At 41.6% G+C, this 27920-nt stretch overlaps 1 protein-coding gene across 4 annotated transcripts in view; it reads left to right on the top strand.

The window, feature by feature from the left end:
* The window catches only part of SMARCA2 (SWI/SNF related, matrix associated, actin dependent regulator of chromatin, subfamily a, member 2), a 190649-nt gene extending 181271 nt beyond the window's left edge, over positions 1-9378 (top strand). For 2 of the 4 annotated variants that reach the window (XM_019554883.1, XM_019554887.1), the window contains 3 exons: positions 4331-4463; positions 7364-7506; positions 8357-9378. In XM_019554883.1, coding sequence (XP_019410428.1) covers positions 4331-4463; positions 7364-7506; positions 8357-8392 — 312 coding nt within the window. In that variant the 3' untranslated portion in view covers positions 8393-9378. The remainder of the gene's footprint in view (positions 1-4330; positions 4464-7363; positions 7507-8356) is intronic. The other 2 variants (XM_019554885.1, XM_019554888.1) reach the window with 1 other exon arrangement.
* The last annotated feature ends 18542 nt before the right edge of the window (positions 9379-27920 follow it).

The following is a 27920-nucleotide window of genomic DNA, read 5'->3' as shown; positions in this document are numbered from 1 at the left end:
TTTCCAAGCCCTTTATCACCCTTGTTGCCCACCTCTGGACTCTAACTTCTCCACGTCTTTTTAAAAATGTAGAACCTAGAACTGCACAAAATACTCTAGATGAGGCCTAGCCAGTGCTGAGTTCAGAGGCACTTTCACCTCCTGCATCTTGCACTTAATGTTTGTATTGATACATCCAAAAACTGCATTGAAGAAGCTAAGCATGTTTTGCTTGTGGAACAGGTGCTTAAGAAGGGACATGATAACAGTCTTCAAAGATTTGAAGAGCTGCAATAAAGAAGAAGGAAAATACCTTTTCTGTCTTACTTCAGAAACCAGGATGTGAACCAGTGGCTTAAAGCTGCAACAAAGTAGGCTTAGGTTGGCTATCAGAAAACACTTCTTCATTGTTAGAGTAGTGAGGTAATGGAATACACTGCCTAGGGAAGTTCTGGATTCTCCATCACGGGAAGCATTCAAGAAAAGGTTGGACAGGCACTGGTCAAGAATGCTATACCTGTCTTCCACTGGGTATTTCCCATGCTTCTGAGCTTTGCTGGTTGGCCCCACCCCCTTTTTGCTTCATGTGTCTGGGTGTTTTTAAGCCTCCCTCAGAGGCACTGGGGTATTTTGACTGGGTGTACTTCTGGGAGCACAACAGGAGGTTCCTGGCTAGAGGGTCTTTCCCCTCCAATCGAGGCCAGACCAGTTGCCATATTCGTGGTCAGAAAGGAATTTTACTCCATGGTCAGATTTGGTATAGACTGTATGGGGTTGCTTTCCTCTGTAGGGGGGCCATGGCCCTCTACCTGGAATATCCCAAACATATATTAACAATCTTTTATAGAAAAAGGATGTTGGCTGCTATGGTTCCCATGCTTTACCTGGGGCAAGTTAGGATTTTATATCTTGTGTTGTGTCAGGGGTGATGGTAGTCTTATGAAGACTTTAGATTATATATAAGATGGATTCAATAGGAATGATCCTGCCTCAGGCAGGGGGATAGACTAGATGACATCTGGAACTCCCATCGAGTCCTACTTCACTTTGATTTCTATGATATTTATATATATATCAACTTTTTTGTTTTATCTTTGTTAGCAAAGATTTTAAATCTGAAGGTAGCAATAGTAGAAAATTGATAAGGGAAAAAAAAGATGCAGAAATAAATGGCTAATAGAGTGAAAAACAGTAAGAATAAAAGGGCTTCTAAACTATTCCTACTAGGGTGAAGACAGTAGATTTGTCAGTAATAATGTAGAAAATTCAAAAGTATTCAATCATTTTTTTTCTGTTTTACATTTGGGGTGGGGGGAAAGTTGATGTATTAATGCTGTATATGAATAAGATGTTCCCCATCCCTCCAATAACTAATGATGATTTTTAATAGCAGTAAACTTTAATAAAATTAGTTTTAGTGTTTTAAATTGAAAGATGCAGCAACTTGCACCTGAGAAATTTAGAAGCTGGCCAAGGAGCTGTCTGAAACATTAATTTGATCCTGTATAAATCTTGGCACGCTGAAAAGTTCCAGAGGGGCTAATGTTGTGCCAATATTTTAAAGAAGTAAAGAGGACCACCTGTGTAATTATAGGCCTGTCATTCAGACAGCAGTCCTAAGGAAAACAAAGAAATAGCTGACAAAGGATTGTTTTAGTTAAGAAGTGAAAGAGGATAATAAAATTGATGTCAATCAGTGTGGGTTTATGAAAGCTAAAACTTGTCAAAACAGTTTTAACTTTCTTTGAGATTAGTATTTGGTTATGTAATGGTTTTGATGTGAGTGAATTCTGTAAGGTATTTGACTTGGAACCATGCAACATTGCAATTATGGGACTAGAGCAATGCAAATTAAATACTTTAAAATTGACTAAGACATAAGTCTTCAGATATACTTGTAAATTGAGAATCATCATTGAGCAGTTATGTTTTCAGTAGGATCACCTAGAGACCTGTTCTTGACCTAACATTATTTCAAATTTTGTGTGTAACCTGGAAGAAACGCAAAAGAGAGACAAAGTTTCAGGTCACACAAAGCTCGGGGCGAGTGGTAAATAATGAAATATATAGATCCACTGTTACAAAGCATCCTGGATCACTAGGTAAATGAGCTGTACATAAGCAAGCATTTTGAGTCACATAGTTAGAAACAGTGAATGTGGGCCATGCCTACAAAAATTGAGAGATTTAGTTCTTGGGAGAAGTTACTCTGTAACGGACTTGGGGGATCATGATGGATAATCAGCTGAATAGAAGCTTTTGTGATGCTGTGGCCAAAAGGTTCAATGCTATCCTTATGGCATAAAAAAAGGCATCTCAGCTGTCAGGGGAGTATATTACTTATGTATTTAGCACTGGTGACCATTACTGGTGTCCATCAATAAAGAAAAAATATTATGGAGGGTTTTGCCACTAGAATTATTTATAATTTGGAGAAAGTGCCTTTTGAAGAGAGATTCATGCTGTTCAATCAGTCTAGCTAGTGAAAGAGAAGGTTATTAAGTGACCTGATGTTTATGGGGAAGATTACTTTGGTGACAGAATACTCTTATGTCTAGCAGACAAGCTCCAACCAGATCTAGTGACCATAAATTGAAGCTACTAGTTTTCAATACCCAGGGCAATTAACCATTTGAACAACTTACCAAAACTTGCCACAGATTTTCCATCACCAGAAATCTTTAAAATAAAATTGGACTTTTTTCTACAAGAAAGATGCATGAGTCCAAACAGTAATTAATTCGGAGAGGGACTGTAGTTGTGTTATACAGGAAGTCAGACTAGATGTCATCTGCCCTTATCTAGGATAGCCATTGGCAGTGTTTTTCATCAGGAGGGCTGAAATGATCCAGCTGTTTCGAGGAGTGTGGGCATTAGGACCCAGCCACTGCCACCACTTCTTCCTGCTCATAGTGCAGCATGGCAAAAGGCATCATCTGCTGGATCCTGTGCTGCCCACCTATGGCACAACACAGGCAGAGCTCCCTCTCCACTACAGGCTCAAGTGTCCAACTGTAGCACGGCTTTTGGAAATGTCCTGCCACTGAATGCTGCCAAAGGCACAGCACTACGCACTAGATACAAAGGCCCTGAAAGCCTGATCATGTCCCACAGGCTGTAGGTTTCCATCCCATGATCTAGGAACTCTTCCTAGAAGTTTTTTTATTGAGTTCTGTGGATTCAGAATTTTGCCTAAAGGGAGTACGTGTTTTTCTAAACAAAGCAAATTTTATCTTTTTCATGTGTGTAATAGATTCTGTTGTTTCCACTGGGTAATATCAAAATCCATTAAACATTCAAGTAGCTTTGGTGATCCTTTGTATTATGATGCCATTCGTGAACAGTAAAAGTTCTATGCGCATGTGCTTTCTCTCCCTCTTGAGGGCCATAGCTCTCGGATTCATTAATAGTATTTTCCATAATACATTTCTTCAGCTGTATAATCTTCTGTTAATTTTTGTTAACTTTAGTGAGAATTAATTTATTTGTGCATCTGTAGTGCCTTTGAGCAAACTGAAGAATTCAAGTGTCTGTATTTAAAAAAAAAAAAGTACTTTAACTTGTCTAGAACATCACTTTCAAGTTCTGTAGAGCAGTGTACACAAGCTCATTTGTGAAGACCATAGTAAATTCTTAACTCTTCTACAAGTCTTTTAGATTGTTATTTTTGTTGCTGTAATCTAAAAATATTATATTACTTGCAAGACACAATCCTTTCTTTCAAAGATGCTCTTCAGCAAAAGATACTTAGCAGTCTGAGAAATGTTAATAGGAAAAGCTTTTATGAATGAGCATGGACTTTTTTTTAATTCTTTTTATATCTACTATGAAGGAGTAAGCTGCTTGGCATAGATATTTTTTTTATTAGCCAGCTTGGACTTCTTAACAATTAAAGATAATTAGCTCTGGAGTAGTACATTTGTCACTATTAAATATATTGTGAGACTATAATCCAGATTTTAATTAGGGAACTTACTATTGAAGACTCATTCTGAATGCTTTCCCAAGATAGTTATGATCTAATGGAAATATACTACATTATGTTGGTAATGAAAATTATATATTAAGAAAAACCATTGCATTCTAGGAGGGATTTTTCTGTTATTTCATTTCTTAAAGCAATAACATAATAAGAGTTACACTGGTGGCACATTGTCAGTAGGTTTCTTCATTTAGAGCATGAAAAATTAATGTTGGCATTTCTTGTAAAATTCATGCAACAAGGGTTGTTACTTGTAATGAAAAAAGGCCATATACTCTGTGGGGCTCCATAGAAGATAGTGTTCCATGCTGTGAATTTTTGATGGAGCTTGATTTGGTGTTCTGACATAGATTTACTTTCATGATCCAGATCTATGAGGATTCCATTGTTCTCCAATCTGTGTTCAAGAGTGCACGACAGAAGATTGCCAAAGAGGATGAGAGCGAAGATGAAAGCAACGATGATGAAGAAGATGAGGATGAAGATGAATCAGAGTCAGAATGTAAGTCAACGTAAAAGGGGAGTAGGTTTCCTTGGATAATCAGTTTGTCCACTTAGTTATTCCACTCCGGTCTTCTGCTGATTTAGTAAAAGCAGTTTGTTATCAAATTTGCTATATTTGTGCTCTGAATCCTGACTTACTCTTGGCTGCTCTGTGCTGGCTGTGTCTCCTTGAACTATGCCAAAGACTTCAAGTATTTCCAAACCTGGACCCATAACTTTTCCTTTTTTTTTTTGTATCTACTTTAATGGGAATTGCTAATACAGTGAATTTGCTTGTCTCCAACTAGCCGCCTTATCATATTTCTTTGGCACTCCTCTTTTCATTACTGATTGTAAACATAAGCTCCTGGTGTTGTGATTTGCCAGGCCTTCTTTTGGAAGACCCAGAACAGAATTGAATCTTTCAAAGGAAGTATTTTCAGATGACTTCCAAGTGACAAGACTTATCCTCTAGTAACAGCTCTGCTCACTTTACCATACAATTTTAGCAGTAACCAGTTCTTTTACAGAAAATAATTGTAAATGATAAAGAAAGAAAGGGTCATGATCATCCAGCATGATCACTTGTGTAACAGAGAATGTCAATCAGTGGATTAGGCATCAAACCCTGTATCATTTAGGATTATAGGTCACATGGCCATCTAGACCAGCCCTCTGCCCAAGGCAGGATTAACCCTAACAGCCAAGTGTCTGTCTAACCTGCTCTTGAAAACTTCCAGAGATGGAGGCTGCCTATACATGTGCAAGGGGGAGGGCATTTTAATTAAAGCAGTTCCTGCAAAGTCGCTCTAATTAAAATGCCTCACCATCCCATGTAGTAAGCCCCTGAGCATTTAGAAATGGTTGTGAGACACCTCATTCAAAGTGGTTTAAATAAAGCGCCCCCAGAGCCATTTCAAAAGGCATGGGGACTCCATACACCTAATGGTGAGGCGATGCTGGAGCATCCCAATTAGAACACAGAGCAAACTTGATTAATTAAAACATGAACGAGCACGTATACAGGCAGTCAGAGATTCCTCAAATTTTTCTAGGTAGTCTGTAATAGCCCTTTGGGTATTTGAAGACTATTTCTCCCCTCAGTCTTCTCGTCTTCAAACTGAATAACTCTATTTTTTCAGCCTTTCCTCATAAGCCTCATCTCTCAGGCCCCTAAACTTTTCTGTTGTTCTGAACTGGATTCTTTCCATATTTTCCACATCCATTTTGAAGTGTGGGAACAAAAACTGGATACAGTATTCCAGGTGAATTAGACTTAGTGACTTAGTTGAGCTAGAGTATGTCTTTAAAGAAGAGATACTCCACCTCTTTGGGATGAATCTCCTGGTGATTAATTATTGGCATTGGTAGAAAATGTGTCTTACAGTTTTAATTTTAAACTGCCAGATCCCTGCCTCCCCACAGAACCAGCCATAATGTTCAGCCACTACTATCCTCTGATGTCCAGAAATAAAGCCAATGTTACCCTTGCAACCCTTCTTAGGTACTGTATCCCAATTTCGCAGGCCCTCCAGAGACTTCTTCCAACATAAACTCCCCAGCAGTTGCACACGGTCACTATTAAACCAGGCCTGAAGTCCTGCAGACTTCAGGGCATGGTATTACAGAAAAGAAAGTATTCTTTCCCTCTGTCCACAGTCCTCCTTTTTGAAACCTGAACGCTTCTGCCGACCAGTATATTGTGTCTGCCAAGGACAGAGTCTAAGCTCTCAGTCAGAGAGCATGACTGGTATACACTACCCGAAGTACCTTGCCCTAAGCCACTCTCCAGGTATGAGAAGCAGATTGTGTCTTCCCAAGATATAAGATGCCATACAACTTCAGGTGTTACTTTGGAAACTGTATTTTGGAATCAGACTCTAGTACTCTTATGCAACTTTTTGCTGCAGGGGGTTCAGAATGACCCAGCTTGGTTTGGAGGTAGGCAGGCACTAGGACATGGCTTCTCCCACCACTTTTCCTATCCACAGGAACTGGTGCTGCCTGATTTGGCAAGGCAAGGGCAGAGCTTCCCCTCCAGTGGAGGCCCAAATGGCTGATTGCAGTGTGACACAAGGAGAGCCCCCCACCAATGAATGCCACCAAAGGCACAACCGCATGGGGCAGATCCAGAAACTTGTTGTTGACCCCTGCTCTACTGAGAAACCCAAATCTCTGAAGTCTGGCATTTAACCTTCGTGCTGTTTATATAATTTACAACCCTTTGTTGCCTGTTGCTACTAAAGATAGACCTTTTCTATCCACTGACCATAGAAAAAGTGTTTTGATGATGTATTCTGTTGTATACAGGTTCTCACAGTGAAATCCCAGCACCAAATACTGCCCGCAGGCAACCACTCGTTCTAATTTGCACAGCAAGGATTAAGCTAATCAACTCAAAAGATTTTCTTGATAGTTCAATCAGTAATTTTTATTAAACTGTCTTGGAAAATATAAGTACAAACAAGTATCTCCATGTAATTGTTCCAAAATCACCATAAGAAGGAGAGGGGGGGATCTCTTCAGATTGTTACAAAAGGAGATTGTGCCTGAATACAGAGACTATATTAAGAAGTTGAGATATGGTGGCTGACAACCAGTTTCTCCCCCCATCTCTCCCTCCACCCCAGTTTCATAGATTTCATAGACATTAGGGCTAGAAGGGACCTCGGAAGATCATAGAGTCCAGCCCCCTGCCCCAGGGACAGAAAGTCAGCTGGGGTCACAGGATCCCAACAAGATAAACATCCAATTGACTCTTAAAGGAGTCCAGAGTAGGTGCTTGTACCACCTTTGGCAGCAGTCTGTTCCAGGCCTCAGCGGCTAGGACAGTAAAGAAGTTCTTCCTTATGTCCAGGATAGAAGAAAATAAATAATCACAGTTGGTAATTTCATCTCAACTTTTGCACTTTTTTGCAGCAAAATCTGTGAAAGTCAAAATCAAGCTGAATAAGAAGGATGAAAAAATCCGAGACAAAGGGAAAGGCAAGAAGCGGCAAAGCCGGGTAAAAGCAAAGCCTGTCGTGAGTGATGATGACAGTGATGAGGATCAAGATGAAAATGTAAGTTTTATTCACTGAAGCAATGGAAATGGTTGCAACTATTTCTTCTCTTCCCCATTCTACTCATAATCACAACTTTCACTTCTTTCTGCGTGGAGACACAAAGCAAAACTTAAAACTCTATGTTGATCTTCTTGTGGGGGGGTTGGATGCATCAAACTTTGCTTTTAAGAAGGATCTGGCAGAAGTCTAAAAAGACTTAAAATATATATATAAATAACTTACTTTTATACAAATCCCCAAATAGAAGGAAGAACTTTGTTGTGAATCTTGCAAAGAAGGGGGGTTCCTGGAATGACTCTAACAGATACAAGTCAGGAATACATTTTTTAAAAGGCATTTTCCATTCCAAACTTTCCTTTAATCAAGCTTTGGACATAGCCATTAGTACTAGAGGAATGAAAATGCCTGTAACAGGCAGCGTCGGGCTTTTTTTTCCCCCCAGCGTTCATATTTTCCTTTGGCCTTTTAATATTCAACAATGAGATATGACATTTGCTCACTTTCATCTTCACACCTTCCCATCCTGTTTCATCCCATCCCAAATATTAAGTAGTCTGAATTTACTGTCAATGTTTTATGTGTGAAAAAAGACTACGCAATTTTTTCCATCATTTTTAACAAGATGTTTGGGCAGGTAGAGAATAACGTTTCCTGCCACTGTGCTTTTCTCTTCCTTCTCTAAAGAGGCTCACAAGAATAAGCATAAAATGTCATGAAGCAGAAAGTATAAATAGTGCAGTACTTTTCCTAAAGCAACTTTGATTTCTCAATTTAACTTTTTAAACGAAAATTCAAAGAATAGCTGGCAAAGAATAGCTGACCTTTTTTTGTGTCTCTTACCCTCTAGGACCAGTCGGAAGCAAGTGGAAGTGATGATGAGTGATCCATAGGGTTTATTTTCTTGGCAGAACTGAACCCCTTCCCCCCTTCCTTCTCTCATTTTACACCCAGTAAATTCATTTTGTCGATAGAAATTGGGTTGTTTCTGTATTCTCATCCTCTATAAACTAGCTTTAGGATAGTGCCAGACAAACATATGATATCATGGTGTAAAAAAGGAAAAAAATTAATTTGTAACATATTGTGACCAAATGGGCCTCAAAGATTTAAAAAAAAATAAAAATAAAAAAAAATAAAAAAAAAAAAGCTTTTGATGGAAAAATGTTGGTTGATAGTATATTTCTATGGGTTGGGTTTAGCTTGGTTAATGGTTTGATTGTGCCTGGTTTTATCATTTGATGAGATGTTTTTGAATAGCATCAGAAAGACAAAAAATGTCTTTTGTAGCATTGATAACCAGGAGAAGCCATTAAAAGCCGCTGGTTATTTTATTTTTCATCAGGCAATTTTCAAAGTTTTTATTTGTTCTGTATTGTTTTTTACACTGTGGTACATATATGCAACTTTGTTTAATAGCTTATAAATGTACAGTAGTTAGCCTCCACCCCACCCTGTCCCATACACATTTTTCCACTTTATGCTTGATGATCTTCAGAAAAAAATGCTTTTCAAATTATATCAAATTTATGTCTACTGTAAACTTTGCTTAATTTTTTTCCTTTTGATTTTAAAAAGTTGGGTTGAAAAATGCTATTGAATATTGCAATCTATATAGTGTAATGGATGGCTTCTTTCATGAGACTGATCTTCTATGTTACCAATGTGGATTATCACCTTTTCCCTAAAGTGTACTTAATCTTTGCTTTCTTTGCACAATGTCTTTGGTTGCAAGTCATAAGCCTGAGGCAAATAAAATTCCAGTAATTTTGAAGAATGTGGTGTTGGTGCTTTCCTAATAAAGAAATAATTTAGCTCAATTAATACTGTCTTGTGTTATGAGTTTCAAGAGAATAAAAAAAGACTTTATTATGGCTGTGTGAGTGGTCTTGACTATAGCTCATAAAGTGGTTTGATCTAAACACGTAACCAAAAGAGAATTGAATTAAGCAGGGCAGGAATATCCTTATAGAGATATGGGACAAGCGATATCTATTAAAATAACATAAAATACTAGTGCAACTCACAACTCTCAAAAACTCAACCAAAACTCAAGTGATTAAACAATAACATTAATGTGCTTGTTCTTTTCTATTACAGAATGCCTAGGTGCACAAATCTAATTAGCTGTCTAGGAAATCAATCTAGCTATTAATTTTTGTCCTACCCTTCCCCCACTGTATACCTCCTGGAGATTTCAAGATCTTTCTATACAGTGATAATTTGTCCTTGGATAAGATAATGTAAAGATTTTCAGTCATTCTGTTAAAGATTTGTAACTAATAGCATCATTGCTTTTTATAAACAAACTGCTAACGTTCTGGAAAATACAGCAAGGAATGAGACCTTTTTCTGTGAAAAGCTTTATGCCTGAACCTTGATTTGTAAGTTGAAGATATCTAAAGTTACTTGAACCATTGGTCTTTCAGTGTGCCCACTCATCTCTTTTACTGCCATTCCAACAACTGAACTTCTCTTGACATTTTTCTATCCTATTTTAAAGATTATTTGTCGTTTGTCTGCTACCCATGACACCGTGTTAATCCTACAGATTGAAATAGTTGGATGTGGCTGAATGAGGTGCATCAATTTCACGTTGACAAAAGAAAACTGAAGAGACAGCTTCCCCTCACCTGAGCTATCTGAACTCACTATGTACAGGTCACATTCCCTAGGTCTTATAAGAGGGAGCTGTGTGAAACCACCTCTTCATCCCTGTTGCAGACTTTTAGCAATATGCATCAGGAGTTTCAACTGTTGTGCTCTGGATGAACCAGTCTTGAATGTACATAGAGGCAAGGGAAATGTGGCCCCTGGATTTGCTATCAAAGATGAAGAAATGCAGAAAGAAGTAACTTGCCTTATGTGCCCGTCCAGCTGTCCAGCTCCGGAGAACTGGCTTCCCTAAATTACAGAACTATAGTTCCAACATCAGCTAACTTTACCTCATTAGCTGGTTATAATATTGATTCCACTGGGACTTAAGGAAAAAGACATGCTGACATAACACAGCCCAAATGATGAATACCCAGAAGTTGAAGGCATTGACAAATAAACTATGTATAACACTGGTTACAGCAGTGCATCGCCCCCTGCAAACATGCATCCCTACTAATCTGGAAAGACTGCCTTTGGCAGAGAGAAGGGGAGAGTTTTGTCTGCATGGTCCATTGCATGTATGGCTTCTATGTTACAAACAGTGATTCAGTTTCCTGAGATGTTTTTATATGTAATGGACTAATTCTACCGTCTGACTTCACATGACCAGAAACAGTTGGCAATGTTGTTCAGTTACTACCTGTCTGGACTGGATTTTAACTGGTGACTTTGATGTGAAATATACAATATTATGTTACTTATCCCCCCCATTAAGTCCCTACTGCCTTTGTAGTGACCCAATTCAATTTATTTTTTGCAAATTCATTATGTACAAATTGATGTTCAGCTAGAGACTATATAATAACATATTCTTAAAATGAAAGTAACTTTTATTCACTAAATATAAACCTTGTCGTTGTTATAACCATCTTTCTCCATACAGGACTACAGTTTAATTCTGAACTGCAGTTTTGTATCTGATTAACAGTTTGAAATCATATTATAAAAATCCCTACACCCTCTGTGAATTGGAAAAAATCAAATTATTTTTGGTATTTTTAAACCACCTTGCGGTCAATCCTGTTAATTGTTTTGGGGATTTGAATCTTGGTTTTCCAAACCATATTTTTTTCTCCTATCTCTTCCTTTTTCTGTGGAAGCTCCATTGTCTTTTCTAAGTGCTGGCCTTTTTCCCTTTTAATTTTCAAATCACAGCAGTATATTAGGTTTTCCCAGTTTTTCCTACGGAAGCCATTATAATATACAGCATTCCAATTTCTTTCTGAAAAAGAGATGCAGCAGCCCTGATTTATAGGAAACAAAAATCCATGCTAAATGCATAAATGTCAACCCTTCCTAATACCTTCCTTTTCTATTATGAAATAAAGATGTGTAAAGCACCGTCAATACCTCCAAATGTCATTTAAATTTTTAAAAAAAGTATAGCCCATGTGGGAGGGAAGTTTAACCCATTTCCTACCTGAATTGCTGTGACTGATTTATGAAACAAACCTTTTAAATAAAACTGGATACAATATGGCTTGAATACTGTGGTAGGTAAGCAGAGTGAAAGAAATATCAGGGCATGTGCTTGTTGTGTATGCCTCTCCTGAGAGATAGACAGTGTTGTTAGTGGGTCACATGAATAACATTTTAAAGGCTTTCATGTATTTCAGAGGCTAGATAAAAATTCCTCCTCCTTTCTTACACATCTTAAAGAAACAAAGCATGTACAAGACCATTTGCTCTAATGAATGTAAACAGATGACTTTGTTCAGTCACCAGTGCAATGTGCCTTGAATGTTTTTCACTTTCAAATGTGTATGTTCGTACCTATCTGTTCAGCTTTCTCTGTCATTCCATCAGTTTTTAGATCGCAGAGATCCCCCTTCTTGCTGTAGAAGTCTAATCTCCATTCATTCTGCACATGAATAAAGCTGGCAATACATTCATTGTTGAGCCATTGAGACAAGACAGCGTGTGTCATAGTGAATACTGCCACATGCTCTGTAAGGCACAAGGCAAAGCTAATGTAGCAATAAGCCAAAAATGGTGTGCAATTAGTAGGCTATTGGTGCATACTTCATGCTGTCAACTTCTTAAGAAGTGCACTAATAGCTTTATTAATAATGCACACTCTGGTGTGACTTACCGCTATTATGGTATGGTTTGCTCATTTAAAAAAAAATTTTAAACCCTTTAAAATAATTTCAGGGAGGCGGGTATATAATGAATCTTCCTACAGTGCAAAAATAATTCAGAATAGAAGGAAAAGAGCAAACATTAAAGGGTTTAAATCTGCCTTTCCTTTCTCTCCTTTGAATCACTGAAAAACCCAATTTCTGACATTCTTAATTTTGGCCACTTCCCAGTTCAGTTCTCAGTTGTGTATGATAGCAACCAAATTTGACTGGATTTAATTTCCCATGACAGTTTCTTATGAATTCAAGACAAGGACAAGCAGAAAGGGGTGTGTGCTTGGACTGGTCATAAGTGCAGCATCATAGAAGGCCTCTTAATTCCAAACCTGTTTTATTAGTTAAAAGACAGAAGGGAAGTAAGGCAGGAGGAGGATTAATCAAAGAAAATTATTTTAGATTAATTAATATTTGGCTGTAGCCTTTTCTTCCTCTTTATGGTGATGAGCTCAGAGCCAGGCACCAGAGTAAGTGGATATATGACTTTGGATAATGTACATCTGCAGCCATACTCTGCTAGGCTTTGAATGTCCAGGATCATATTAATGGCTGGTGCAATATCACCGAGAACAAAATTTTTTAAATGGGACAAAAAAGTCAGCAAACAAGGAACCAGCATAATGGATACTGTATCATTCACACAACAATTCTGCTCTATGTTGCTGTCTTGAGGGCACTTTCAGTTAAGCAGGGAGAACAGCTCAGGCTTATCAATTATTCTGATTTAAACATTCCATAAAACAGAATTTAATTATGCTATAGGTTACAGCTACTGAATCTCTCTCCTGACTTCCAGAGGTCCCATTTTCTAGGGGTGCTCCAGTAAAGATTTTCTTGGCTAATACAGAAAGCCAGTTATCCACCAGGCATATCAGCAGATACCAATTTGATAGCCAATTTACAGGAAAGCAGCTGGGCAGCCTGGAGAGGAGCACCCTGCAGGTATTTCTGTGGCGGGTAAGGGGCAGTGGGAAGGACGGGTATGCGGGGGGCAGATCAAAGCCTCCACAGTGAGAGAGGGAGTGGAGCAGGGGCTAGTGGGGTTGAATGGGACTCGGCAGGGAGCAAGAAAGAGCCACAAGTGACTCGTCCAAGGGATCAGCCTCCTGGTGCTTTAAAATGGTGGCAGGGCCACTCTAACTAAAGCTTGTCAAGTGAGCTTTAGTTCAAGTGCCACCAGCACCATTTTTAGGTGCAGGGATGCTTAAAAGGAGCAAAGCCAAGTGGGGCAAGGGCAGAGGCGGGCTGTGAGCTCTCCACCCTGCTGCCTTTGCCCCAGGAGCCATGCATCTCCTGCCCATCTGGCAGCAGGAGGCACAATTCACCACCACCAGGCAAGCAGGGGACACACAGCCAGCATGCAGCTCCTGGGACAAAGGCAGCATTGCAGAGAGCCCTGAGCCCACAGCAGGCAGCCTGCCTCTGCCCCACACACGAATCTGGGGGTGGGGGAGCATGCCTCCCCTCAGGGGTGTACACAGTGGCAGAGTGCCACTCCTTACCCTCCCCCCATGCCCCATAGATGAACCCCCAATGGCTCTGTCCCACCCCAGCCCCAGGGTGCCCATATACTGCCCTGGTTGGGCAGTGCCCTCACCCAGCCCCTTCCCCCAACCCACTTCCTCCCTCACCGTGTGGTTCTTGATCTACCCTTTGCCCCTTCCCTCCACAGACTTACCTGCAGGGTGCTGCTCTCCACACTGCCTGACTGCACTCCTGGCCATGTGCATGCTGCAGCTGCGCATATGCGTGCAGCATCCGGGGGCCCCAGCCGGAAGGCATGTTATATTTATTGTTACGTTCTCTGGTACACCGGCCAAAAAAAAGCCAACAGACGATAATGTTAATTTTCCTTTTATTGGTGCCGATCCAATATGGCACCCATATATCAGTGCACTCTACCATCTTCCAACAGGGAAGACAGTTGTTGGTCTCTACAGCATACTCCTGTCATCTTTATATGGGACCAACAGTTGCTCTTCTTAAACTTTATTTTACTCAGTTACTAGCCATGGCATGAATGAACTCATTTTTTGTAAGTTGGTAAAGCCAGTGGCCACCTCTTTATTTTCACCACAAAACACCATGAACTTGCAAAGGCAATAAGCAAGGGACCATTTGTTTGAGATGGTATCCCCATCCTGTCTCTTTGGAAGAAACAGCAGGGAAGAAGAAAATGAGTCTCTGCTATGTCAACTGTCTCATGCCTTGGAATGATCCAGGCATGGTGTAGAAAGACTCCCCTGAAACCAGACCAAGAAAGGTATGGAAGAAAATAAAACGCTTGGGTTTCTTAAGGAGGGAAGAAAATGCACATCTATGTCACTCCAGGAGTTGCCCAAAGCATGACTTTGTCCTCCTTGTCCACTGTAGGCTCCAGGGAACTGGGAAACAATGGGCATTTATACATGTGCTCTGGGAGGGGAGAGTGGTTTAATTAGAGCAGCTTCAAGGGCACCTATACAAGTGCATCAAAGCTGCATTGACATGTAATTACCACGCTCTGGCAGATGCCAGTATTACATGCATCAGTGTTCCTGCGCTGAAAAATGGTGGCAGGGGTGCTTTAACTAAAGCTCATTCAATGAGCTATAGTTAAAGTTGCCCTGCCACCATTTTTCGGTGCAGAGATGATGCACCTGATGCTCTGGGGGCTTTAAATTGAGAGGCTCTTGGAGCTGCTCTAATTAAAGTATCATTCCTCCCGCTTCCCAAAGCATCTGTATGAACACCCTGAGATCCAGTTTAATTAAAGCACCCAAATTATCACATGTATTGGCATCCCTGCACTGAAAAATGGCAGTAGTGGCACTTTTAATTAAAGCTCATTAAATGAGCTTTAAAGTGCCTTTGCTGCCATTTTTCAGCATGGGGACATTGATGCACATGAGGCTGGATTCTATTGGAGCCTGCTAATTACCACGCTCCAGCAGACTTGATTAATGTAATTGTAGCACATTGGAGTAGCCTTCTAGCATGTGTATAGGCACCCAATGGCTGCATTTCTTCATATCTCTTCCCCTTGCTCTTGATTCTAGAGCTTGGTCTCCATCAAAGATGGATTCTCTGTAGCAAGTGCTGCTGTTCCAGTATACCATATAATATGCTGGATCCATTCTATCATGCATTATTTTGTAGGTTCTGTATTCTAACAAACTAAATGCAATTTTGCAGTTGCCTGGGTGCCTGCTCTTACTTGGTTGTCTGATCAGCTCAGCTGCCCCACAAGAAGTGTCTCGTGCAGGAGCCTCCTACCACTCCAATCTTCTTTGTTTTTCCATTGGTCAGGAATTAGGATATATCTTACCCAGAGGAGGGCTCTTAGGTTTTAGCAAAGACACTTTAGAAAAGTTTCCTTATACTTTCCCTTCACTCCTATAAGTTGTTTTTGCTCAGCCTGTTTCTGAGTATTTAGCATAATTTGAGTGCTCTTTTTTGCCTGCACTCTTTCTGTTCCTAAGCTCCTAGTGTCACGCAGTTAAGACTCTCTTGCTCAGATTCCTCTGAACACCTGCTAGGCAAACTATTCACCCCCTATAAGAGGGCTGCTGTTTCTGTGCTGTGAGATATGTGAATGTGCTGAATATGCCAATTAAAATCTACATTTTTTGTTGAATCAGTTAATGGAAATGAACGCATAGCTTTACATTCACAATATATTTCGTGCTTGCCAGCCTGACATCACTTTTTCCCAGACTTATGATTGGAGTCATTTATTTCTGAATGCCCTTGAATAAACATAATATGTGCCATGCAACCTTCCTCATGCAGGCACATGACCAGTTTCTTTTCTCATGAGCTTATGTGCAATTAAAACCCAACTTCCTATCAGGATTTTCTTGAGAGTAAATACGGGCTTTACATGCTGAAGCCCTGCAGCCATTTGACCACACTAAACAATTAATGGGGTAGTTCTTTTATGCCTTTTACATGGCCCTAAAACAGGCTCTAGGCAAAAAGATCTCCATGTTCAACATGTGATCACATATGCAGGTGGGCTGTCAAAACTCCAGTGACCTCTCCAATGATCAGCAGTTACAATATTGGATATATGTTGGGAAGCTGGAGCAGAGGGAGCAAGGGTGCACATGTGCCACAGGTGTATCCACCTTACCTCGGCAGCAGAGGCAGCAGCTGCAGAGGAGACAGCGGTAGGGACAGCAACAGCTGATTTCCCCCTAAGGTAAGTGGGGCAGAGGGTACAGCGCAGCTGAGGTGGATCCGGAGGGAAAGCCCTCTGGAGCCTTCTTAGCTCGCCTGACAGGGAGCTGCGCGTGGGCAGTGCGCACAAACAGGTGCGCTCTGTAAGGGTGTGCCGGCATTTGCGCCAGCGTTCGCGTAAGGTGGGAGCGAGGTAGCTGCCCAGAGCAGCACATCCAGTGAGCAAAAGCAGCAGGTGCAGCTCTGTAGACATGGTGCAGACGCGGAGTGCAGCTGCCAGGGGCCCTGCCCAGGTGCTGCCGCCTGCCATGGGCTCTTCTGAGGCCTCCACCCAGATGAAGCTGATGGTGGGGTTGGTGGCCCCTTGCCCCCCTGTCTGGGGGGGAGGGGCTCAGTGGGGTCCAGGGGGGGCATGGTGGTCCCCCTTGCCTGACCCTCCTGTGCATGACTTAGGGTCCTGGAGGAGCAGGTGAGGGAGCTCCAGGCTGAGATGAGCAGGCTGAGGGGAATCAGGGATGCAGAAGATGAAATTGATGCCTATTTCTGTTCTCTGCAGGCCCGGTTGCCCACCATACAGCCCTCACAGGAGACACATCCAACACAGGAGTGGCAGAAGGTATCCAGATTCAGAGCTGCTAGGCCTAGAGTGGTGGAAGCTTCCCAGGTTCACTTGGGGAACAGGTTCGACACCCTAGCAGCTGTGATGGAGAAAGACAGTGAAATTGCCTCCGGCAGGGACAATGCCACTCCCCACATGATAAAGAATGGGCAGAGAGTGAACACCAGCAGGAAGAAACGCCGGGTCCTCGTCATCGGAGACTCCATCCTACAAGGACTGGAAGGTCCCATCTGTCGGCCTGACCCAATGACGCGAGAGGTCTGCTTCATGCCTGGGGCTCAGGTTAGAGACATCATGGAGAGGCTCCCAGCCTACATCTGACCTGCAGACCAGTACCCCATGGTTGTCATCCACGTGGGGACGAATGACGTGGCCAGGGGCAACCCTGACCGCATTGTGAAGGATTTCAAGGCCCTCGGGGACAAGCTTAAGGAGATGGGAGCGCAGGTGGTATTCTCCTCTCTTCTTCCGGTGAGTAGGCGGGGACGGCGACACAAGGCCTTGCACTGGCGAGATCAACCGGCGCTTATGCAGTTGGTGCTGCCAGGCAGGCCTTGGGTTCCTAGATAATGACCCATGCTTTTGGGCAGGGGACTTGCTGGGGTGGGATGGGCTTCACCTCTCTCCTAAAGGCAAGCGTGTCTTCTCTTCCAGGTTGGCTGATCTCATACGGCGAGCTTTAAACTAGTCTCGCCAGGGGAGGGGGCCGCAGGAAGACGAGGAGACACCACCCGAGCAAGACAGGTGACAAATGCAAGGAGTGCCCAGGTAAGAAACGGGCCCTAACAGTCTCTCAAATTGGGGAGTGGCACGCGCAGCTAGGCAAGGCCTTAAATGCCTATATACCAATGCTCATAGTATGGGGAATAAACTGGAGGAACTCGCCCTCAGAATAGCCAGCACAGACCCAGACATAATAGGGGTTACAGAAACGTGGTGGGATTCATCCCACAACTGGGCAGTTAGCATTAGGGGCTATAGGCTTTACAGGCGGGATAGAGAAGGAAGGAAAGGTGGGAGTGTGGTGCTCTGTGTCAAGGAGTAATACACATCCTCTGCCAGCATAATGTGGTCAGAGGGGCAAGCTGAACTGCTCTGGGTCAAGATCCAAGGGGGCTGTGGGGAGAGGGATCTGACGGTGGGGGTGTACTACAGACCCCCCAACCAAGGGGAGGAACTGGACCGGGAATTTTTGGACCAGCTTGCAGAGGCACTTAAGGCGAAGCCTTCAGTTGTCATGGGAGATTTAAAATTACCCGGACATCTGCTGGGAGGAACAGTCAGCCAGGTCGGACCGTTCCAGGAGGTTCCTGCCAGAGATACAGGACCTCCACTTAATTCAGGAGGTACACAGTCCCACCAAAGAAAATGCCCTGTTGGACTTGGTCTTGGCCACAGGCGAAGACCTAGTAAGGGGCTTCCAGGTCCTCGACCACCTTGGTGATAGCGGTCATCGCTTGCTGGAATTCACCATCCAGCGCAGGACGTCAAGGGCCTGCAGTAAGGTGGTAGCCCTAGACTTCAAGAGGGCCAAATTCAATGAGTTGAGATTAGTGGGAGAGGCACTGGGGTTCTAGAGAGCAGGGGAGCTTAGTGCCCAAGATGAGTGGTCGTTCCTTAAGGAGACGATACTCAGGGCCCAAGGGGTGACCATCCCAACAAAAAGCAAGGGGGGCAGGAGCCCCCCCGGCTCACCCAGGGCGTACAGGAATGCTTGATTGCCAAAAAGGCGGTGTACAACCGGTGGAAGGGGGGGGTGCTATCTCCAAAGAAGAGTATACCTCCTCTGCTCGGGCCTTTAGTTGGGCTGTCAGGAAAGCTAAGGCAGACATAGAGGTAGGACTAGCATCCAGAATCAAAGATAACAAAAAGTCCTTTTTCAAATATATAGGGAGGATGAAGAAAGCACCGGGAAATGTGGGGCCCCTGCAAGATCCTCTGGGCAATACGGTGGCTGCACCAGAGGAGAAAGCAGACCTCTTTAACCAATTCTTCACCTCCATTTTCTTGTGCAGGGACCAGGACTTCCCCACCGTGATGCAAGACGGACTTGAGGGGAACGCCTCCAGACCTCAGGTTGGGGAGGACCAGGTTAGAGAGCTTCTGGAGGGGCTGGACGTGTTCAAATCAGCGGGCCCAGATGCTTTCCACCGCAGGGTGTTGAGGGAGCTAGAAGGGTCTATTGCAGGGCCTTATGAGCACTTGTGGTGCTCGGGCCAGGTGCCAGATGATTGGATGATAACCAACGTGGTCCCCATCTTTAAAAAAAGGGAGGAGGGAGGACCCAGGCAACTATAGGCCCATCAGTCTTACCTCAGTCCTAGGGAAAGTCTTTGAGAAGATCATCATGGAGTACATCTGTGATGGGCTAGTCTCAGGGATGATGCTCACGGGCAACCAGCCCATGGTTTCATTAGGGGCAGATCATGTCAGACCAACCTGATTGCTTTTTGTGATCAGGTTAGGCATCGTTCTGTCCACCGCCTTTTCCCTGAAACTTGGGACCCTACTGGGCCCCTAGGAACCTCCTGCCATCCCCATAGTTCCTTCTTTATCAGCAAGGTGTTCCGGGAGTAGCAACCCAAAATTAGTTTACTCTGGCATTGGAATTTATTCAGTCCCATTAATCGCATTGATTGCAAACTGGATATGCCCAATTTGTTGGAAAACAGTGACATATAAGCATCACAGCAATGTGGGAATCCTGCAACCCTCAAGAGAGTCAAAGGGGTTTGCTGGCAGAACTAGGATTCCTGTGATGACAGTTGCAGACCTGGGCAGCTGAACATGTTCAAGGCTATTACTCTATATAGTGTTAGTTATCTCTCACCATACATTTTCTAATGTTGCTTTCTTCCATGTACTGCTGTTGTCATTGGCTCTTCCAAAGTATCCAGTCTTGTATTTTCTCCCACATCCAGCCACAGCTGTCCAGTCAGTGGATGATATATATTTTCCTAACAGCAGATGGAGACATGAAAATCAAAAAACATTGTCACGTCAGTCCACTACAGAGGAAACAGAACAGACTGATTCATTTTCATTCTCAGCACATGGGATGGTCTCCAAGTTCATTTTACACTTGCTTTTATTGTTTCCTATAACTTACCTATTCATTCAGTTTCACATTGGTGGACTTTATGTACAACGGGATTCTCTCATCTGTGATCTAGGCATTACTGTTTTCTCTTGCTTCATCCATTGAAATCAGTTAGACATTATGACATATTTAATACCTTCAGCAGCACAGCAGGTGAATTCTTCTTCAATATATTTTCTTACAAGTCAAAGGCACTTTTGGTCTTTCGGGATTAAACAGTTAATGTCACACACTGCTCATTAACACCAAACACAACACTACTTGTACTGTATCTTTTTAACAGAAGGAAAAAGGAAAAATGGCCCCATCTGTGCCATACACTTAACACTTCTCATTTTCTGAGACCAGCACACATTGTTCTTAGCATTAAAGTCTACTGGATGTAACCCCAGTGCTGCTTCAGTGCTCTTAAAGGTCTTGGGAGTGTCCCTCAACATTACTTGAGATCAAAGAAAAATATCATGAAACTGAAAAGGCCTGACACTGCAGGTGTACCTAGGACTCTAATGCTCCTGTCACACATATAAGAAATTTAAAAATAATTTAAATTAAATAACTAATGTATGAGGAACATCCTCATCAAAATAAGTGTTCTTTGCTTCTACACTGGAAAGTCACTTACATAGACTTTGCTGCATCTTGAAGGTGGGTCTAACTGGCCATTAACATTTTGCTGTGATGATCTAGTAAGTAAAGTACTGGATGGAAACCCAAGAAGGATCAGTTTCTGATTCTATTCAGACCTGGAGAGATTTTGGACAAGTCACCTCATCTAACCTGTGCTTTAGTTCCCCATTTGTCATATATTTTCCTACCTTGAAGGGCTTTGCAGGATAAACTCCATTAATGATTGAAAGACAGAGGCAATGGTGATTACAGCCATGCAAGTACTGAGATAAATTGTAAAAGGTGACCTCCTTGGGATGGACTACATGGGAATGTAAGTCTCACCAACTGGCTATGTCATGGTTCAGTTGTTTTCTTCTGGGGAGTAAGTTTATTGAAAGTCATAATGAGGCAGCTGCCCTATCACATGGATTTATCAGTCATCTTGTGATTCTTCCTGTTGCCTGGTGTGCCATGTAGCAACTGGCTGTTCCTCCTTGGAGTGGGAAAAAGTCAGAGAGAATCATGATGATTCTTTTAAATATGTTTGCAGTCTTTGAGACTTTTGACCACAGTGTATTCCTAACTCACTAAGTTTGTTCTTGAGGGACAGACACACACATATGTGATACTGATGTACATGTACAAATTGCATAAGTTTATGACATGCTAGAAGTATAAGTGATGGCCTAGAGTGTGGGCAGCACCTGTGGTTTCTCCTCCAGTATTTCTGTGGGAACTCCTTCCAAGTGACAAATATCTACCTGTAGGCTTTCCATACTCAAACACTTTAGTATACCCCAGGTAGTAACACTCTAAACTTCCATTGTCCTGCTATGGTTACAGAGCAAGAGGTGCTTTTTGCACCCTTGCCAGCCAATGCACCCTTCAGGTGACATAACAACCTTTACTACTTTTGCCTCTTTCTGGATGGATCCTGTAATTCTATCACTCTTATACAGGATTACAGGCAGACAGACCTACTATTTTCTGCTACATTAATATGATCCGCCTGACTCCAGCTGGTACATGCAAGCTGCAGTCAGTCCTGAGCCAGTGTCAGCCTCTCTGTAAATAAAAATGGACCGCCTTTAAGGATCAAACTCTCTTGGCTCCACAAGTCTACAAAAAGAAGCTATATTTCTTCATGAAGGGAAGGTTCTTCCTTTTGGAATATAGGACTGAAAATGATCATTGATTGCCTGCAATCTTGGGCAACCATGTAATAGATGTTAAGTTGAAACGGTTAACGAAAACATTAACTCTGCTAACCCTCCCACATAACAATGCATCCCATAGCAAACAGTATTTTGTTCATCTCATCTTGCGCAAACTCCTTCCACCTTGTCACATCTTTGCCTATCCCTTTCAGATTAGTTTTATGTTATTTTCCCATCGTTGCTTTGGTTAGTCTAGAGGTCTGATACCTTCTACGTTATCTTCCTTGCATGCCTTCTCTTATTGGTCTCACAGTATGCCCTGCCCATTTCATTATCTGTGTTCTTATCTCACTCTTATCAGGTCTTTTGTAAAAGTCCACAAGCTCTTGATAATGTCTTCTCCTCCATACTCTGTTTTCTTGTACTGCACCAAATGTTTTCCATATCACTTTGTTTTCAAACACTTGCAGCCATGTGCCTTTGTCAGTGTCCAGGATTCACTGTCTTCAATACAAAAAAAACCCAAAGGCTTCCAAAACTACATTTGAAACAACCTGTTTGAGTCTTGCCACTCACGGAGAAAGTGACTATCCCTAAGACATTGTTCTGCAGATACTTCTTGACACAATACTTTGTATTCCGAATAATCCCATTGAGTTAAGTAGTTAGATCAGTGGTTGTTACAGAGTAGGAGTAGTGGTTCTTTCAGGACTGAGTCCTTTAGGTAGTTACTTAAGCGGAACCTAGCACACAATAAACAATTATGTCCTCAGTGAGCGTAAAGACTGGCATTACAGCTTGTGACTTATGTCACTATTTGATCTGAATGTCCCTTTTATCAGACGGATATAATGCATAGGGCATCAGCATGTGCATATGCCTGAAAATGTTGTAAAGATAAAGTGGAAAATTTACTAAGGGCATATTTTAACCTAAGTGGTGTTTTCAGCTTCAGATATGAAGGGAAAATGCACTTTTATGGAGGCTGTCTTCACTGACACTGTAATTAGCTTGGTAAAGGTCGCACATTCAGTAGCTATTGCATTTGCATATTCAGGGGTGGGTGCCCATTTCCTTTTACAGTTATTCCAGAAGAGAAACAGTCTGCCTCACTTAAAGGTATCAACTGCCTTCTTTCTGTTCCCTTACACTCGGTGTTCAGCGCTAAGATTTACAGTTTAGTGAATCGTGTCAAAAGCAATATCCTATCAATTGTGTCTTAACTGATTCCTGTTTTCTGAAGATTGTATTTTGTCTTTAAGGCTTTAGAAGGCAAGGGTAATATGACCTTCTTAACAGCAAATCCTGGGAGGATTTCTCAACTAAATCAAAAATTAGTAAGCCAGGAATGAACAGGAAGTTTAAAAACATATTACACATGGCATAACATATCTGCTTTCAAGACCAATAACCCTATTTTGAATGTATATTTAAGTATCTCTCAATATCTTTCTAAGACGGTTCTATTTCAAACCAATGAAGGGTTTAATAAGCATCTCTTCAATGATCTCTGAAGAATCCTGTTGGTCTTCAGAGTGACTACAGGAAATCCACACACACCCCCTGCACACTTTCACGTTTTCTTTATTTTCACCAAGAAGCTACATTACCACAGCAGGACAGGATGGGGTGGAGGGCAAGAAATCTACTTTTCAGATCATAAGCAGATCAACTAGGTTTGGTCTAGGGACCTCAAGCTGGGAGACTGTTAGGTCAAATTAATGTAAAAAAATCCTTGACCCTGTTAAATTAGGTGTTGATGCAGGCATAGATTATTAAAAAGAAAAAAAAAAAGCAGACAATGCAGTGCTCATGCAGGATGCTAAATTAACTTGGAAGCTTCTGCTTATTCGCTTGGGTTCAGCCTGGGTAGCAGAGAAACACGCTTCTCCATGTCACTTGAAGAGAACATTCAGATTTCACCAGGACAAACTATACCATACTATAAGAGAATAGAGGACCGCATGTGTGTGTGTGGGGGGGGAGGGGGGTGTATTTTAGATTGCCAAGCTGCTCAGTATCCTGCTTTTCTTCTTACCAAACAATATTTTCCTTTAATTCTCAGCCTCATGGCTGCTTCCACATTAAAACATCAACATCAAAACAGGAAAGATTTCTGCAGTCTTGGTAGTTATAGGAATTTAATCTAATTGTGTGCTTGTGGTAAGTGAAGGGAGGGCCACTTGCAGTAACCTTAGAGGTAGAGAAGAAAGTTGAAATTCACTCAGTCCTCCTAAAGGTGCATTTCTTCCATGACACCTAATAATGATAGCCCTGTAAAACTAAGTAGTATAGTAAAAAGCATGCCATTAAAAAGAAATGTCTGCATTCTCAAACACTTCTCTATCAGACTTACACTTTTCTGTTATACTTCCAAACCTATATCTCAGGATTTGCAACTGTTAAACCAGGCATGCCTTGAGATTCTTTCAAGGGTGCCACAGGATGCCATGCACTGTTAGGTGTGCAAACATGCTTTACACAATAAATCTAGAAATTTCAAATAAGATCTAAAGTGTCAACACCATTCTGACCTACTGTGGTTATTCTGAATTCTTTACAACAGAAGAATTGTTCTATTACTTTTCTGAAATTAAAACTGAATGAAAATTAAGAGCTGGCATTTTCCAGGGGGCACCCTAAATTTAAAAAGGTTGAGACCCAGTGTGTTAGACAAACACTTTAGCAGAATCATCCACCAGGCACTAAAAATATCTCAAAAATAGAAATTGGGCTATTAATTCAAATCTGTTTTGGAGACTCACAACAAAAGAGCGGTTACCATTATGACCTTTCTTTCTTTCTTTTTCTGGGTTGAGAGCTCCATGTACAGGAAATTTAGAATCAACTTCATTTCAATAAGGTTCAAATCTGGTTTGGGTTCTCCCACAATTTGTCTAAGGCAGAACTGTAGGTAGAATGCATTCATGAACACAGTTTTAACCACACTGAAACCTGCATCTTCTCCAAAATAGATTCAGCATTTCAAAACATAAATAGTGCTTTTCAGAAGGACAGGAAAAGCCCTCATGGAAAATCATTTCTTTCCAGTCAGGTTTGAAAAAAACAGAATAGAGGACATATATTTTGCAAGAAAATAAGCTGTTTATCCTAAATGGGAAGTCAGCTTATTTGTTTGTCTATAGACAGCTTAGTATCCTTCTCATGTGAAACTGATTATAGAATCGTTCCACTACATCCTGGATCTTTTTAAAGAGACTGATAGTTGTTTCTAGGTTCTGCTTTAAGCATATCAGTTTTCCCCAAACAGACAGAAATCCCTTAGTGCTCCATAGCCCTGTATGTTTTGATAGTAAGGTCAATAAGTTAGTTCAGTTTCTGAATACAAAAATAAATGAATAAATACATAAATAATCCTTGGAATAGGCTTCCTATAAGCTATTCAAGGTGACAATGTAGTTGTAAAACCATGGCAGAACTGCTAAAACCCAAAGAGAATGAACTCTAGAATATGTGCAATATAAACCACAGGAGGCTGTCTCAGAGGAAAAAAAAGTTGCTTACACTTTGGTGACTTTACATATGTTTTTGGAAAAGGGAGGAGAAAGCTGATTTTCTGTCATCATCCTATTGCACTCTATATGCTTTCTCCTTTCTTCTCCCTGCAGTTTTGTTTGTTTTTTTCTTTTTTAAAGACTGTAAAATCTGCAGAGCAAAACATGTTCCTTTCTTCATCTTTGTATAATTAGATACCAGTCCTAAGGGAAAACTTTGGGAGTCACCAAAATAAAAATAAATATAAGCATATCTTTTTTACTTGCACAATGTTATTCAGCTGCCCGGGACTTCAGTGCGGAAAAGATGCCTACCTGCTATATGGAAACTCCTCTAATTAGTTATAGCACCTTCCTAACCAAAGCCCTTCTGAGTTAAAAGCAGCTGGACAGGTTTCTTTAGCCCGGAGATGTTCATGAGTTGCCAACCCGCAAAATAGAAACTGAATCACTTTGCTCTGTTTGACTGTTTGGGAAAATATGATAACATAATCTGCCACCCAGTACACAGCAGCAGCAGGAAACTTTGATAATTGCAAAAAGAGATTAAATAAAATAATGGGTATCATGCAAGGAGTTATCTAATTAGTTGGAAAAGATTCCTACTGTGCTGATAGCTAAGATAATCATACAGGTTGGAACTTTAATTTTCCTCCCTTTAAATCATTGCAACCATAATAAACCATTGTGTGTGGGGGGGGCCACTTTGGAACTTAATGAAGTTCCAGTAAGTATCACCCTGAAATTGTGGCACAAAAGATGTGGGCTGTATAAATCAGCAAAGAAGGGAAGGAGCTGAATAGTCCATTACAAGTATGAGAAATGGGAGATTTTAACTCAAAATCTAACAATCATGTTTACAAAGTTCCACAATTCATGCAGGTCACCACTTTCCTAAGGTCCACTGCAGGTATGAAACAGCATCTGCTGAGGCCCTACATGAGAGTTTTGGACAATCAGCATCTTCCATTTTACCCTGCTGCTCCTTAATTCAAGTTAAGTGTTTCATTACTTGTGTTTAGTTTTTTTGTTGAAATTAAAAAAAAATGCTTTTCCTACTACCTCTTGCCATAGGTCAGTCAGAAGCTATCATCAAAAACCTTCCTTCTAATTCAGAACAAGATAGAAAGAAACCCTTTAGCAGTTCGTCAGGGCTGCAGTGCTGAATTATGGACACTAGATGGTGCCATGTGAGGGTATAAATATTCCCAAACCTCCTCTCCTTTATGACTTAAAATGGAGATCATAACAAGAACTGCTTACTTCTGGGCTCATTGAAACTCTGAGGAAAGATCAGGGATTTCCCAGTTCCCTGCTTTCTTATAATGAGGAGAGGCAGAAGAGGAAGCTGGAAACCGGCTTTGCAGGGTACACCCTGGATCTGGGATCTCACTTTTCCTGCCTTTGCGCTGCAACACAGTTAAAATACTTGTTGATATGATACCCCATCAAAGCTTTCCCCCTTGGTTCTCATTCTCAGAGCTGCTTGGAATTGTAATTAAAACTAAGTATAGACAGTCAAAAAGCCTGAGGCTGAATTGATTCAATCTTTGCAGGTTAGTCTAAGCTGCATAGATTAGACCGATTAAACAAGTGAACAGACGTTCACTCTTGATTCAGGAAATGCAGCCGCATGCCAGAAACCAGGGGGCACTACAGGATGCTAAAGCAGCCAAACCTAGCCTGGCCACCCTGTGAGTGTGGGGTGGGGGAGTTGCAAAGCATGCTAGGGGGACTGTGAGTTAACTTGAATGTGGAAAGCCTAGAAGTAAAAGAAAGCAATAACTGAGTTCAGTAAGTGTATCAGAGTGGCACAGGGTGGAGGTATTTAGAGGCATTTCTGGAGTGCTCGGTCCACTAACTTTGCCCAAACACTATCAGGTGTGGACACATCTCAGCAATGCAGCCCAAACAATTAGGCATTATCAGTGCCAGCTCTCACTGGCTGAACTTACTTTGAAGCATTTTTAACAGCTGGGGGGTGGGGGGAACTCTTTCCCATTAACACTTTCAGAGTGGCAGGTAGACATAAATACAAACTGATCTGTAGGAACCAGTAAGTATTTACACAACTAAAACAGATAAGTCTGATGGGAGCTAGTCTTACTGTCTGCAGAAAAGCTGAGCTGACTTGTGCAAGTGAGTGTTGTTTTTACAACAGAAGCCTTCAGACTCTCTTAACCTTGTTATCACTAATCCAGTGTCTATTTCCATGGAAATTAAGATTTAAACAAAACTCTAGTCAGTAGGGATGCGCATGACTCCTAAAATCCAACATTAAGAGCCACGTGTTGAGAATTTACATTGAAGCAGCAGTTTTTCTGTGCTCCCTCACCTCTTGCTGTTATCAGTGCTGGGAGTAGGATGTGTCAGGTCCGTCTCTTTATCGTTCATCTGGGCAAGAATCCAGCTACAACAGTCACCGTGCATGCTTGGTACCTATGTAAGTATATGCAT

The sequence above is a fragment of the Crocodylus porosus genome, unplaced genomic scaffold, assembly GCF_001723895.1.
Source record: "Crocodylus porosus isolate Cpor-Errol unplaced genomic scaffold, CroPor_comp1, whole genome shotgun sequence".
Taxonomy (NCBI): Eukaryota; Metazoa; Chordata; order Crocodylia; family Crocodylidae; genus Crocodylus; species Crocodylus porosus.
Note: the sequence above shows the minus strand (reverse complement) of the source record. Positions and strands in the feature narration are given on the sequence as shown.